The sequence below is a fragment of the Leptomonas pyrrhocoris genome (genome assembly GCF_001293395.1).
Source record: "Leptomonas pyrrhocoris isolate H10 chromosome Unknown, whole genome shotgun sequence".
In the NCBI taxonomy this organism is placed as follows: domain Eukaryota; phylum Euglenozoa; class Kinetoplastea; order Trypanosomatida; family Trypanosomatidae; genus Leptomonas; species Leptomonas pyrrhocoris.
In genome coordinates, this window is record NW_015438360.1 from 1,750,720 (window position 1) to 1,766,030 (window position 15,311).

General features: G+C 51.8%; 3 protein-coding genes across 4 annotated transcripts; all 3 read left to right on the top strand.

Moving 5' to 3' along the window:
• Nucleotides 1-55: 55 nt before the first annotated feature.
• On the top strand, nt 56-2,432 carry ABB37_03092 (putative calmodulin-related protein; the record flags this gene model as incomplete). The annotated part of the gene is made up of 1 exon (XM_015800315.1): nt 56-2,432. Exon 1 carries the CDS (start codon nt 390-392, stop codon nt 2,430-2,432), a length of 2,043 nt encoding a protein of 680 aa, XP_015661917.1. The 5' UTR covers nt 56-389.
• Nucleotides 2,433-3,422: 990 nt separating this feature from the next.
• On the top strand, nt 3,423-7,534 carry ABB37_03093 (hypothetical protein; the record flags this gene model as incomplete). The annotated part of the gene is made up of 1 exon (XM_015800316.1): nt 3,423-7,534. The coding sequence occupies exon 1, from the start codon at nt 5,321-5,323 to the stop codon at nt 7,532-7,534; it is 2,214 nt and encodes a 737-aa protein (XP_015661918.1). The 5' UTR covers nt 3,423-5,320.
• A 4,395-nt stretch (nt 7,535-11,929) lies between these two features.
• Nucleotides 11,930-14,287, top strand: ABB37_03094 (putative mitochondrial PAS-domain containing phosphoglycerate kinase; the record flags this gene model as incomplete). 2 transcript variants are annotated; one of them, XM_015800317.1, is made up of 1 exon in its annotated part: nt 11,930-14,287. In XM_015800317.1, the coding sequence occupies exon 1, from the start codon at nt 12,704-12,706 to the stop codon at nt 14,285-14,287; it is 1,584 nt and encodes a 527-aa protein (XP_015661919.1). In that variant the 5' UTR covers nt 11,930-12,703. The 2 variants fall into 2 exon arrangements, with proteins under 2 accessions (XP_015661919.1, XP_015661920.1); XM_015800318.1 differs by having other exon boundaries at nt 12,061-14,287.
• Nucleotides 14,288-15,311: the final 1,024 nt, after the last annotated feature.

The window sequence follows — 15,311 nt, forward strand, 5'->3', positions numbered from 1 at the left end:
CTCCTCTTCTCCTCTTCTCTTTTACCCATCCGCCCCCTCGCCCGCCTCCTCGCGAAGGGCTCGACTGGCCAGCACCAAAGAACAACATCAAGAACAACAACTAGCAAATACATTCATTTCGAACGTTGCGCTGCTTTGATCACAGGAGCAACTTCACCTGGCTGATCAGCTCGTGCTTGGTCCTTCTTTTTTTTTTTCATTCGTTTTTTCTTCATTCTCTTACTGCGCTGGCACCGATAACTGTGCAACGCCCGCTGCAGGAAATAGAGGAATTCTCACACGTACCTTTGCTTCGTTTCCTTTTTTGTCTTTCTCTCTTTTTCTCTTTTCTCTTTTCGCTTTGCGCTTCGTCTGCCGTGACACGCTTCCCTCCCTGTTCCTTTGTTGCCATGCTCACATCAGAGTTACAGAGCAGTGCGGTGGACGCCGGCGTGGATCCGGAGGTGTCCGCCATTCTGCGCTCCCTCGCCCCCGAGGAGGTCGACATGCTACGCGATGCCTTCATCTACATGGACAAGGACAGTGACGGCTACGTGAGCAGGGAGGAGATGATGGCGCAGGTGGCCGCCTGTGTTGGCCCGGAGCGGTTCGACCCGCTGCAGGAGTACTTGGTGCCGCTCTTCGGCGTTGCAGACAGGGATGGAGATGGGCGGCTGAGCCTCACAGAGTTTCTGGCGGCGTTCGCCGACGGCCCCGGCGTGGTGCCGGCGGAGGTGATCAACAACTGCGTCTCTGGCGTGCGGGTGCGGCTGACGGATGAGGAGATCTTTGCGCTGCAAGACAACTTCCGCCGCATCGACGCGAATCAGGACGGTGTGGTGGACGCCGAGGAGCTCGAGGCGGCGCTGCGGGAACACCTGCTGACCAAGTTCCCTGACCTCACCGGCGAAAACTTCAAGGAGATCGTTTCAGTCGTCATGGCGAGCGCAGACGCCGACCGAAACGGTGTCTTGTCTCTCTCGGAGTTCATTCGCAGTTACCAGGAGGATCAGGGGGTGCTGCCCGCCACTTTCCTCGAACCCAGTTTTGACTGCGTGAGTGCGGCGAGGCAGCTGACGGAGGAGGAGACGACGGTGTTGAGGGAGGCCTTTGCGGTGCTGGACCGCAACGACGACGGCTTCGTCGACGCGGAGGACCTCTACAACGCTCTGTGGGACACGCTGGGGCGCGGCGTCGAAGACAAGGACCAAATCCGCGACCTGTGCGACCTTATCATGATGACGGCGGCTCGCAGCCGCCACGGTCGGCTGACGGTGACGGACTTCATTCGTGGGTTTTTGTCTAACGTGCAGTTGATGCAGATTCCCGTAGCGGTGGCGCAAGAGCGGGTGCGGGTGGCCTGCGACAAGTTGCAGGAGATGCACAACTCCGGCGAGCTAGAGAAGCTGGTGCTCGTGTACGAGGACCTGGACAGCGACGGCGACGGCTACGTGGCGCGGTCGGAGATGGTGAACGTGCTCAAGACGCTCTTCCGCGACGCTTTTCCAGGCTGGGACAATGAGATGCTGACCTCCGTGATGACCGCCATCGTCGTCGGCGCCGAGACGAACAACGGTGCGCGGATCTCGCTGGAAGAGTTCATTCGCAGCTTCGTTGAGGGCCCCGGCGCACTCTCCTCTCCGGCTGGGCGGTCGTTGAAGGTGTCGAGTTGGCGGCAGGCGAATGCACCGGACGCGACGGCGGCCTCCGCCCCGCACCGCGAGCGCAACCTGAGCACCGCCACCGACGAGGACCTCCAGCGCATCAGCGAGGCCATCCGCAACCTGCACGCGCAGAGCGGCAGGGACGGCCGCGTCGCACCCGCGGTGCTGCACACCAGTATCGCCCACGTCTACGCCGACGACCCCCAGCACGGGGAGGAGATGTACCAGTACGTGCTGCAGCAGTTTGTGCGGCCCCGCAGCGATGGGGCGCTGGAGTGGAACGAGCGTGTGCACATCGAGGACGAGGACGAGGCCGAGGCCGGCGTCGACGTCCACTGCGCCTCCGCCGGCCTCGCTGCTGCGGCGTCCACGCCGAACGGCAAAGCGACGTTGAACGGAACAGCGTTTGCGGAGGAAGCCATGCGGACGCAGCCGAAGACCCTCACCTACGGCATCAGCGGTGGGCGTGCCGCATCGGGAGGGAAGGCGATGGCGGTGCCGCTGAAGCCCTCCGCACTGGATGGACTGCACGCGTCGCAGGACGGCAGCCGCGGCAGCAGCGTCTACTTCGACGCCGACCTCCAGCAGCAGTTTGACCGGTACGACATACGCCACAAAGGCTACCTCGACCGAGAGACATTCAAGAAGACGTACCGGCAGATGGAGCACTTCGGGCTCGAGCCGTCGCCGAAGGAGGTCGATGTCCTATTCCGCCGCTACGCGAATGGGTCGGATAGGATCTACTTTAACGAGTTCTGCATCCTCATGCTGCAGCGTGCGCGCTTGTAGAGGGGAAGGGTGTTTTTTTTTTCCGTTGTAGCTGTGTTGCTGTGTCATTCAACGTAAGGCGATCCCTCTCTTTTTCTCTGTTCTATTTTCCACTTTGTGTGCACTACGCAAATGCGATTCTCGGTGTAAGAATAAAGCGTTACATTCGTTTGTGTCCGTTCGACATTATCGTTTTCTGCGGTTTCTCATTTTTTTTGTTTTCCAATTTACTTGGAGTTTGAATCGATGTGATGGGCTCTTGATTAGCCTGATGTATTTCAACCTTTCTCTTCTTCTATGGAAAAGGTATTTTGCGCTGCTCTCTGATGTTTATTAAGCCTCTCTTGAAACAACGAAAAAGGCGATGTTTCTCTATATTTATTTTTTCTGCGCTGACGAGGCATATTCTTGTTGTCTCCCCTTTCTCCCTTCTCGCTGTTGAAGCGGGTCATCTGCGCTCAATTAATATTGGCCTTTTCTTCCTTGTTTCTGTGTGCTGGTATGTGCGTGTGTTTGCTTCACGCCGAGCTTCCGGCTACCTTCACAACCTTTAGCGGTGCCTCTGTTCGGGCGTCTCTCCCCATCGGGACTTCTTTTTTCCTTCCTGATGTTATTGTTGACATGTTTTCCACCGTCGCGGATGATTGTAAAATCAACAGTAGACATTTTACTATGAAAAAGAAAAAGACTCACATAGTTAAGAAGAAAAAATAAAAATTCATCGACGCGCCGCCGCGAATTTCGACTGCACAATGATGCAAGATTCTCAACGACGCTTACGCAGAGTAAAATCCAAAATAGCTATGATGGCGCCTCATGTTTTCAAACAGGCGCCTTCGAGTTTCCACGCTCTTTATCTGCCAGATGATACGAGGAAATCATTTCTTCCTTGACGCAAAAATGTTCGGGGACACCCGATCATAGGTATATCGCTACTCTCCTCTCTCTCCTCTCTCTCTTCTTCTCGCTTTCACCTCCACTTCGTTCACGCACTGGCCGGAACTTTTGCATAGGTGCTTCAGGTGCCTGCGTTCTTCTTTGCTTCCTTTTTAATCTATGTAAACTCTTTTTTTCCTTCTTTTCGACTGTATTGGTGGTCGTCTTTCGCAAGCGTTCCTCTACACTCTTGGCTCAACGAAGGAACAAAACACGTTTTACAGATTTCTGCTGCGGTATTACTGAGCGTTGAACATAAGATTTGGGCGTCGTGTTTTTTTTTTAGTTTTCATCTCGGGTGCTGAGCACACTCATAGCTGAGTGTGTGCGGTCTTGCTTTACTTATACCCCAACAACACCTGTTTATTTGCTTTTTTTTCTGTTCTCTCTGGTTTTGCGTTTCTGTGGCTCTAAATCGTTGTTGGTTGGGCATTTGTTGTTGCCACTGATTTCTTGCTATATAATCTAACTTGTGTGTTTCTTTCTTTCTGCTGTGGACCGCTTGGTGTCTCGCAGCTTTTTTTCATTCTTTTATTTCTATTGTGTGTGTGTTTTTTCCTTATAAACAGATTTAGTCCGTTTCTTTTTTTCCCTTTGTTACTTGTTCGTTACTGTTATCCTCCCTCGTTTTGTGTATACACCGTTAAAAACCTCCCTTCTCTTTTTCTTTCTCTTTTTCTCTTCTCTTTTCTTTTTTCTAAAGTTGAAGAAAAGTCTGTTGTTGTTGTTGTTGAAAAGGCGAAGGAACAAGTCGCGTAAAAAACAACACGGTTTTACCTCGCGGGTCTTTTTTCTAGTTTGGGTGTGACGTGACGCAGATTCGTGGAGGCGTTCTCCCGTGAGACAGCCGCGGCACGCAAACGCTCTCGCACGCATCACCGCATCGACACTTTCACATCCCCAGAGCTGAGGCGTACTCGCTCGCAAGCAGCGGCACCAGCGAAGAGTCTCGACTGCATTGACCCGTGAGCACGTATTATTGTATTCTTTGTTGTGACTACATCCTGTTTTCCCCTTAGTATCATTCCTAACAATTTATTGTTACTGTTATTATTATGTTTCTTTTCTGATCGGTGAGTGTTCTTCTTTCCTTTTTTCTTCCTGTTTGTTTCTTTAGGTTGGATTTTATGAGTGCTGTTTTCGCTCTCTCTAGTTTGCTGTTGTCACCGGTGTTGTAGTGAACGTCATCGCACACACACACTTTCTTTTCTTCTTTTTCCCGTAACGGTTTTCTTTTTTCTCTCTTCTGCTGTAAGTTTTTCCCTCCTTCCTTTTTCATTCATTTACATTCTTTTTATTTTTGCCCTTGCCCAGTCGAGGTTTTTAGTGAGTCTCTCCGACAAGTGGGTGTATATATATTTCTTTGTATTAGCTGTAAGTTATCCTTTTTTTTTTCTCTCTGTGTTGTTGCGTAATACCACCGTCAGTATTGCTCCGTTGTGCTCCAGTACCGGCATTAAAAAAAGAAAAGAAAAGCTGTTGATCACTGCTGCACAAAGAAGCACGACAGACACAAACATTGTAGAGAAGTGTATCATATTTCAGAGAATAAAGGGAAAGTTCTCGGTTTAGTGGGTTTTTTTTTTACACTGATTTGCGTTTCCATCTTCTTTTGTTTGCTGGGGATTCTTTTTGCGCTACACATATTTTGGTTTCTTGTGCCGGACCGACGTACTGTTTCTTGCGCACAGCACGAAACGACGCACAAAGCAGTGCAGTTCAGACTTGGCGGGTTTTGAGCTCCTTCCTTTTTTATCCTTCTTCGGTGTGTTGTGGTGGACATCACACTGGCGTTCCTCTTTTTTTCTCTCTGTTTCGTTATTCAACAGTTGTAGGTAGTCTTGTTGCAAATTCAAGTTAAAAAGAGGGGCTTTGCGGGATCTTTGCCTGTTCTCGAACTCTTGTTGTGATCACCCACACCGTGATCTTCTCTTTTTTTGCTTTCATTTTGGTGTTGTTTCTTGCGTGACAGCATGGATAGTCCTGTGTCTTCCATGGGCCGGGCGTGGCACGCCGGCGCTATCACCGCTGCCCCCCGTCCCATCTGCACCTTCTTTGCCATGGGTGGCTGCAACAAGGGCGACCGCTGTCCCTTCTCGCACGAGTTGGTGCAGGTCGCACCGAAGGGAGTCGACGTGTCCAACGGCTTCTACATCAGCGGCAACGTCGCGAATTACAAGGCGGCCTCGACGGTCGCCTCGCCCTCCTCGCCGAACTCAGGCCGTAAGTCGGAGGAGGCCGGCAATACCAGCAGCACCGACGGCCTCTCCACGCTCGCCTCGCCGTCGTCATACAGCGTCACCGGCGTCTCGCTGAGTGCCGACGCAAAGGAATGGGTGAGCGCCGACAGCAGCGGCGGCGGCGGCGTCGCACCGGTGCCGTGGGGAGGCGCGGCGACGGCGACGGCCGCCACCGCTACATCGCTCACGACGCAGCGCCCCGCGATTTCGCCTACGACGCGCACCACCACGGCGTCTCCGACGTACCCGCCATCCGTGCAGCCCCCTCAGACTCAATCTGCCCCAAAGCCACCACCTCAGCAGCAGTCGCAGCAGCGTGTTGTGCCAACCCCGCCACAGCCATACCCACAACAGCCACAGCAGCCACAGCAGCCACAGCAGCCACAGCAGCTCCAGTACAATCGCCCACTACACCAGTCTCCAACACTACCGCAGAACACGCCGCAGATGCCGATGTCCGTCTTCGCTTCGCAGAGTCAGCAACCCCCGCAGTCACCGCAGCGGCCTCCGCAGCAACAACCTGCCGCGCCGCTCCCCCCGCAGCCCCGCAGCGTCGCTAACGCACGCCACACCGTCGCCTGCAGTACGGAGAGCCCCGCACCCGTGCACAAGTACACGGCCCCGTCGACTCCCACGCAGACCACCCAGCCAATGGCGGTGGTGGGCAAGTACTCCATTTCGCACCCCGTCATCCAAAACCCACCGCCGCGGAGCGTGACGAGCCTGTCCTCGCTCAGCTGCTCCTCGCCGGCGCCAATCTCCCCCGCCGCGGCCCCGACGTCGTCGCCATCCTCGTCGACACCGTCCAGCATGTACGGGCAATTCCGCAGAGAGTCGGACGGGGTGCCGGCCATCACCCCGACGGCGCCGCCGCGTTACACCGCCTCCTCCACCGCAATCGCCTCCCCCACCACGCCCACCCCGACGCCGGCAGCGACGAATGCCACCGCGGGTCGCTTCTCGAGCGCCGGCCTGCCGCAGCTGCCGATGGGCACGGGCACGCTGGCGACGCGCGCCGAGGCGACGGTGCACCCCGTTGAAGCGCCGCTGCCGCGCAGCCGTGAGGTGAATGTGCCGGCCGTGGAGCACGCCGTCGCGGTATTGTCCAAATTTCATCCGACGACGACGCTCTCAGCGGCCAACCCGACCGCGACAGCAGCCCCGCCGCAGTACGAAACGAAGACGGTGGCCGCCACAGCAGCAGCCGTGACTACGGTGGCGACCTCGACGGCTCTCAATGCGCAGAGCCGGGTGGTGCCGCCTGCGCCGCGCTCACTGCAGCAGCAACAGCAGCAGCAGCAGCAGCAACTACAACAGTTCCGTGCCCAGCTGCAGGTACAGCAGCAGCAGCAGCAGCAGCAGATAACGCCTCAACCGCAGTCCCAGCACGACGCTCCGTACCAGCAGCCTCAGCAGCACTACTATCTGCAAGCGAAGCCGACTCACACGCCGCCTCAACAACAGCCGTCACAGCTGCAAAGGCAACCGGCACAGTCGCCCACACAGCAGCTGCAGTGCCAGTTTCGGCAGCAGCAGCCACAAAAGGCCCAACAGCAGCAGCAGCAGCAGACAGTCTACCTGCTCGCGCAGCCTCGCTCCGCTGCCACGGCCACCCCACCACGTGAGAGCTCCGCTACCGCGGCCAACCAGCTGCCCCACGGCTACTCCATCGCCTACGCCCTCCCCACCAACGCCACCTCGCCAACGCAGATGATCACCACCGAACAGCCGAATGGCACGCGGCCGACGTACTCCGTCCTCTCTTCCGGCAGCCCGCATACGCAGCAACAGGCCTTCCCTCAGTCGAAGAACACGGTGCTCTACCTGGCGGAGTCGCAGGTGACCTCGCACCGCAACAACACCGCAGCAGCTGTCGACAACTCCGCTCCTCGCTTCATCCTGGTCAAGGCGGATGGCACCTTCACGGTGCTGCAGACCGCTTTCTGAGCAGCGAGCCGCCGTCGACTTCGACGGGAACGGATTCTTTCTTCGCGTAGTTTCCCTCGAGTTTGGCGTGCATTTGTGCGGGACGAAAGCCGTGCGGAGAAGACCGGCGACGCGCTGAGTGTTGCTGCTCGAGGCCCCAGAGAGGGCAACGAAAGAAAACGAAGAAACTGCTCGAACAGCGCGGCACGGGGTGAGGCCGGATGGACGTGTGATGCACTCGCCCTTGGGACGGCGTAGAGAAATGTGGAAACGGAAATCGTGCTGCTCGTTGCAAGCTAGACTGCTGGTGGTGGACGACGTGGATGCTGACCGCGTGCGTTGATGGGTGACGGTAGCTTTCGAGTGTGAGTGGCTCCTTAGCAAGTGAGGTCAATCGGTGCGAATAGAATACACGTCATCCGCACTCCATACCTTTGCCTTGTTTTATATATTCAAAGTGGTCATGCACGTCCCACGCTACTAAACACACTCACACACTTCCAAATTAGCTTTTTTTTGTCTTCTCTCGAATATTCTAAGCTCCTTGTTCACCGCGACGGCTCTCCAGCTCGCGTTGTTCATCTCTCACCTCAGCTCCTTTTTCCTTACTCGCTTCAGTTCCATCAAATGAATTCTTCTGTTTTCTCTCTCACTATCTCTTCCGCTCACGTGTTCTTCTTTCAAATATCGGCTTCTCCTCTCTTCTGTTGCTTCGGTCGCCTCTTTTCTTTTTCATTTTCTTGCCTTTGTTTTTCTTTCCATGTTTCTGCTCATTCACTCATGCGTTCGACAACGTTGCTGACAAAGGATGTGTGGGTTTGTTTTTCCCTGTCTCCACGGAAGTGTGCACAACGCGTTCACTGCGGTTGATTCTTTTTTTATTGTTTTATTTTTCCCTTTCGCAAGTCTTTGTGATCTGCCTTCTACAGCTATTCCCCCAACCCTTTCCTACCCCGCATCGTTTTTGCGTCTCTCTGTTGCTCCTTTTCTTTTCTCGCATGGCATCTTACTTGCTTCTTGTCTGCTTCGTCGTTCTCGATTGGTGCGTTTTTTAATGGTGTTTGATTTTTGTGACTTCCGAAATTCTTTTTCCTTTTTCTTTTTCTTTTTGTTTTTGCTGTTCCTCTCTCTCTCTCTCTCTCGCGAGACAGGCGTGTTATTCCTTCAACCCAACCTTTGTTGCGTTTCTTTTCTCTCCTTCTCGCCTCTTGGGGTAACTGCTTTCTTCTTGTGCTTGATAAATCGCTGTTTTATTGAACCGCGCTTGTGTGGGGTCGCTGTGCTTTTCCTTATCCTTCCCCCCCCCCCCTTGTAGATACTCATCCGTTTGGATGACGTTGTTGATGTGAAGTTGTATAACAAAATCAAAATCAAAATAAACACGCCACCTTGTAGTTTGCTGCTACAGTTTTTCTCACCTTTTTTTCCTTATTATTTTGCTTTTTTTTTTTGCCTTATTGAGTCGTTTTGAAAAGGAAAAACGAATCATTTGCCCGCAGCGTGTTTTTCTCTACGAATAGTAAACATTTCTTCTTCGGCGCGCTTTTGCTGCTTCTACGTTTCTTTTCGTTCCGTATTGTGTGTGTGTGTGTCTTTGAAGTCGGTTCTCCGTCTTTCTCCTTACATATATCTATATATATATATCTATATATTTCACCATGAACGAGTTTCTTTCTTTATTATTATTTATGTGCCGCGCTGCATCGAGGTTGTCGAAATCATGCGCTGAGTTGAACGGTGTTATTTGATTATTATACGTCCTTTTTTTTCTGATAAACTTCACAGGCATTTCGGTTGATTTGACTTTATCTGCTCGTTACATCGTTGATTCTCTTTTTTTTTCTTTTAGTTGGTCTCCGACTCGTTGTCCTTGTTGCGTTGGCAGGGAAAATTTTGATCGCTTTCACGAAGCGCTGACTTCCATGTTTTTATTAATGGTTTCGTTCTCTTTTCATACTCTGTCTTTCCTGAATTAGTGTAGTGCAACACGTACCTCCCAAAAATTTCCTTCGATATCACTTTGGTGTGTTCTCATTGCTTTTAGATATTCGCACGTTCCGCACTCGGGTTTTTTTTCTTTATAATTTTGTTTCCCTGGCGCCCTGTTTTTGACGTCATCGTTTCTCGGCAACCAACGTTGTCGGTTTAGTTCTTTTTTTCTTTCGCTCACTCCCCCCCCCCAAAAAAAAAAACGCGAATAAACATGTTTTTCTCTTTCTCGGTCGTAGATACTAATGTATGATGCACATACATATATATGAATGTTTTCTCCATCGTCGTTGTGCGTACGATGTCCTGCGAATGCAGGAAGCGAGAGGCGTGGTCAGTAATAATAATAATTATATATATTTTGATGACCGTCAACCCCAAAGTGGTCAGACTCTAGCTTCTCGCGACTCTGACTCGGCAGGCTGCTTCGGGTACTGCTTCCGTGTGCGGTGTTTCAGCATGTCTCTCGTGTTTCCTCTTCTGTCTTATGGCAATATCTGTCCTCTATTTCTTATATATATCTGTGCGTCACAAAGCCAGTGAGAATGAAGGGAAACTCTCTCTATTTGTTTCATAGAAATGTTATTATCATCATTTTTGCATCGATCATGATATTTGTTTAACTTTAATGAGCAACGCCATCGTTCAGCCAAAAAAAAAAAAGAGAGTAATAATACCCAAGAAGAATCATTCTTCTCACGTTTAACGACTCCGTGAGCTCTTCAAAAACGCGTCCACGACGCCATCACGCCCTTTTTCCTACTACTTTTTTCCCGGTTGTTGCTGTCAGCCATCTTTTTTTCTTTCAAGTTCTCGTCTTGTGTTCTTACACTTTTCTGTTTTGTTTGTTTTGCTTTGGTTTTGCTGTTTTGCGCCTCCTCCGGGTTGGTAGACGACGCGGATGTATACGTTGATGAAGAGAAAAGGTAATAAATTTCAATAAACCAAACAAGGTATTTTTATGCTACCAAGTTCTTAACGCTTTTTTTTTCTTCTCCTGTGTGCTTTTTCATGGACGTCGTTTTGAAGTCGCAGTTACATCTGTTTCTGTTTCTGACTGACTTAGAACTGTTTTTGTTATATTGTTGCAATAACTGTGTTTTGTTTCTGCAGTTGCGTGAGAATGCGTTTGAGCCTTTTTTTTGTTTGCTCTCTCTCGCCTACTCGTTTCGTCTGTGCTTTCTCCGCTCCTTTCCCATAGATGAATGTTCCTCTATGAAGAGTGGGAAAGGTAGGTGCAGCGTGTGTGTGGTGTGGTCTCCTTTGCTCTCTTCGCTTTCTTTTGGCTTTCTTCTTCCTTTTTTTTCTTTTGCTTCTTGTGATATTCATTCGAGTTGTGTTTCTTTTTTTTTTCTCCTTATGGCTGCGCCCAAAAGCACACGCACAGAAACAACAAATATATAAATGCGAGTGGTCGTGCCGAAGCAGCTTGCGAAAAGAGAGATCACCTTCCTTTATTTCCTCTCTCTCTTTGAAATTTCTCCTATATACGCTCATGTTGTTCTTGCTATTCGCTACCTTTGCGGACCTTTCGTTTTTATTTCATTGATTTGGATTCCTTCTCAGCTGCATTGATGCGGTGCCTGTCTTTCTCCCGTTTTTTCCTTTATCATTAGGTTTTGTTTTTATATGTAGCTGTGCTTTTGTGTGATTCTGTCGATGCCGTTTAATCGCTCTATGGATGTTTTAGAGTTCGCCCCTCCTGTTCTCTGCGCTTAATTTCTGTTGTCTATGTTTGTTATTGTTTTGTTTGTTTTTATATACCCGTAAGAGTATTCAAAGGATGTGCCTTGTCGCTCTCTCGTCTCTCTTCTCTTTTCTGTCTCCTGCCTTCGGTATTTTCTTTTTCGCTTCTTTTTCTAAAGTTCTATTCCTTGCAACGTAAACGTGCTACCAAACGGAAAGACGAAGGTTTTCTGTTTTCTTTATTTGAATTGCCCTTCAGTAATTATTCCATTGTGTGTATCGAGACAAGAGGAAAAAAATGAATCAAAGCGATACGCGTTTGTAAAGCACCAGCCCCTCCATAGATCACAGGGGGAGAAGACAGAGGAGGAGGTGCGCTAATAAAATTCTTGCGTTGGAGCCGACTAGGTAGCGGTCACATCTTCTGCTGCAGCGTTCTCCGCCGTGGCTTCAAACGCGACAGGGCTGCGGCGTCGCAGCAGCCTCGAATGTTGCGTTTTGTGTTTTGGCAGTCATCACAAACTGCTACATCATAAAAGGCCTGGGATGCTCCCCCCCTCCCCCTCCTGCTGCGTGTGCTCTTTGCTTTCAACATAAAATGTTGTGCTGCTCAACGACACAAAGCGTCACCTCGTCACTCGCTCAACACACTCTTTTCCTCCACTCAATTTCTTTTTGTTTCTGAAACGTTACTGCGATCTCTGTGCGCTGTATGGAAATGCCTTTCCTGCGCGCTCTGCTAGAGTACCAAAAACCAACTCTTTCTTCGACTCCCACGATCCCTGTTGTGGTGCTTTACTTTTCCTTCTCCTACTCGTGCCATTACGGTTGTCCTTGTGCCTTTTCTTCCCATCAAAACACTGCCGCATCGAAGCACATACATACAACACATCAACACCAAAAAAGATAGACGCAGGCGGTGAAGGACGGCTCCTCCAAGGAGAGGTCGCTTTTTTCTCTTTTGTTTCCTCTCTTTCCCTTCGTTTCGCAAGAAGCACATCTTCATTATTATATTCACAACGTTTCACTGAACAGCAAAAGAAAACATAGTTCACGTAGCGAACTTCACATTTACCGTTTCCCAGCACAAATCCATGCGACACGAATAAAAACCCACAACAAGCATTCTTCTTGCTTCTTCTTCTTCGAAAAGGTAAACTCTGCTGCTGCGAAGACGACTCTGCCGCCTCAACACTGCCTTCTCTCTTTTTTTTTCTTCTGTTGTATTTTCCTCTACTGGTCGAAGTGTAGCGCGTCTTCAGCGTTTGGTTTGGCTCGTTACGCTGTCCTGCATTGCTCTCTTCGTTTTCTGTAGCACAAATTCTGGTATTTTTATGTCTTCTTTTCCTTTCTTAAAGCAGTCGTATTTTTGTTTTTAACATTGTACATACACACACGCACATCCCCGATCACAAATCCATATATATGTCTACGAGCACGCGAATTGTTTAAAATTCATAGCTCTTGCTCTCTTCCTCGCACACTTGACAAAACCACCACAACACCGACACAATCATGTTCGAGGAGTCGAAGATTTTGATGATTTTCAAGTCGCTGCGCGACATTGTAGTAATTGGCGACAATGACATGGTTGTCACCGACATGAACGAACCCGCCGTTAAGTTCTTCGGGTGGTCGGTGGATGACGTGAAAGGGAAGAGCATCACGTTTCTCGTCCCGACCCACCCGCTGGATGTGCAGGACAACACGGTGACGCTGATGGCGCGATTGGCGAACTCGACGGACGTGCCGGTGGTGATCCAGACGACGCGCGATCCGCATGCGACGATGGTGGCGTGGACGGTGCTGCCGATCAACCTGCCTCGCGTGTACGAGTTCGGCGTGCACATGAACATCCGCGCTGCCCTGACGCCGAAGCTCTCCGTCTCGGACCTCAACTTCGCCAACCGCACCGTTTTTGTGCGTGTCGACTTCAACGTCCCCTTCGACCGCGAAACCGGCGCGATACGCGATGACAGCCGCATCCGCGCCGCCGTGCCGACGATTACAAAAATTATGAGCGACGGCGGCCGCGTCGTGATCGGGTCGCACCTGGGCCGACCGAAGGCGCCGAACGAGAAACAATCGCTGCGGCGCCTCCTACCTCGACTGCAGGAGCTGGTGGGCAAGGATGTTCTCTTCTGCGGCGACTGCGCCAGAGCGAAGCCGGAGGTGGAGAAGATGAAGAACGGCGACGTGATGCTGCTGGAGAACCTGCGCTTCAACAAGGGCGAGGACAGCAAGAACACCGCCGTGCGCAACCGACTCGCCGTCGCACTTGCATCCTTCTGCGACATTTTCGTGTGTGACGCCTTCGGTACGGTGCACCGCATGACGGCGAGTATGACGGGGGTGCCGCGTGTGCTGGGCGCCGGTGTGACGGGCTTCCTCATTGAGAAGGAGATCAACGCCATCAGCATGGTGATGCGCGATCCCGCGCAGCCGCTGGTCGCCATCGTGGGCGGCGCGAAGGTGTCGGACAAGATCAACGTGCTCGCCTCTATCTTCAACTTCGCCCACACGGTGGTGATTGGCGGTGCGATGGCCTACACCTTCCTCGAGGCACAGGGGCACACCATCGGCCTGAGTAAGGTGGAGCGCGTCGTGCGGGAGAAAGGGCGGGATGTCGACCTGCACAACACCGCGCGCGACCTGATGGACCTGGCCAAGGCCCGAAAGGTGCGCATCATCCTCCCGGTGGACCACAGCTGCGCGAAGAAGTTCGCCGACGCGGAGCCGATGGTGACCAAGACGGCGGATATCCCGGCGGATTACATGGGGCTCGACTACGGCCCCAAGACGATCGAGCTGGTGCAGCGCGCCGTGGCGGAGGCGCGCACGCTTATTTGGAACGGCCCCGTCGGCGTCTTCGAGTTTGCGCACTTTGCAGCCGGCACGCAGGCGATTGGAGAGTCGATCAAGACGAACAAGCACCTCGTCTCCATCGTGGGCGGTGGCGAGACGGCGGCGGCAACGTCGGCCTACCGCGACTTCATCACGCACGTGAGTACGGGAGGCGGGGCGTTCTTGGAGCTGCTGGAGGGCCGTGCGCTGCCGGGTCTGATCTGCCTCACGGCACGTGCCTCGCCGAAGCTGTAGCCTCAAAACGCTTCTTTTTCATTTCACTGTGTGGGTTCTACCCCCTCGCCTGTCCCTTTGTTTATGGCAGGCAGTAGTGGGCGAGGCGGCTTGAAAGGAAGAGACGGAGAAGGTAGTCAGCGAATCACACACTCGGAATGGGGCAGGGTCGCGGCTGTTTGGAGATGCTGCCGGGTAGGCGCAAGTAGGAAAAGAGAAGAGAGACGGCAAAAACGTACGTCATAACTCTCCACTTTTCATCTCCCTGAGGCGCACACGCGGGAAAAAGTTCACCATCCATGCGATGGATGCCCGACGGGCCCCCATCCCTTCATTTTTCCTCTTTCTGTGTTCTGATTTGCCCACGGGCTTTCGGCGTGCTGTCACCGGCGGAAGTGGCGATGTGACCTGCTCTACCGACCACGGCAGTATCAACAAAAGGGGAGTAGAAGTTTGTCAAGTCTTCAATTGAATGACGAGTTGGAAAAATGGCCCCTCCCCCACTTCGATGTGAACTCTGCGCGAATAGTTATTGGGGCGTGTTGATTGGCCCCCATCTTTGTCTTTTAGTTCTCTTTTCTTTTTTTTTTTCTTCTCATTTTTGTTTTTGCTTCCGTTTCGATGTTCTCCCTGCGCCGCTTCGACTCGTTTCCTCCCACGTTGCGATCGTCCGTTCTGGCCAACAATGGCGGTAGAGGAAAAATACAAAAGAGTGAAGTGTTGTCGATGGAGTGGGCGAGCTTCAATGTTGCTTTTCCTCTTCACCTTTCTCCTTCGTGTTCTCTGAAACGTCGCAGAGGGTTGATGAGGTAGTTGCAGACGTGTGCGAACGAGTCTTCCCTGGCGCTAGCTACCTGTATTCTCTTCTCTCTTTGTTTTCATTAATCGCCTTCGGTAATAGTTGGCGTACGGCTGTGCAGCGACGAACGCATCTGTCTGTCTCTCTCTTCGACCAGCTTCACAGAAAGGCCGTTTTTGTGCTTCGGTTGCTATTTGATATATATATATATATATATATATATATATATATATTATTTCGTATGTG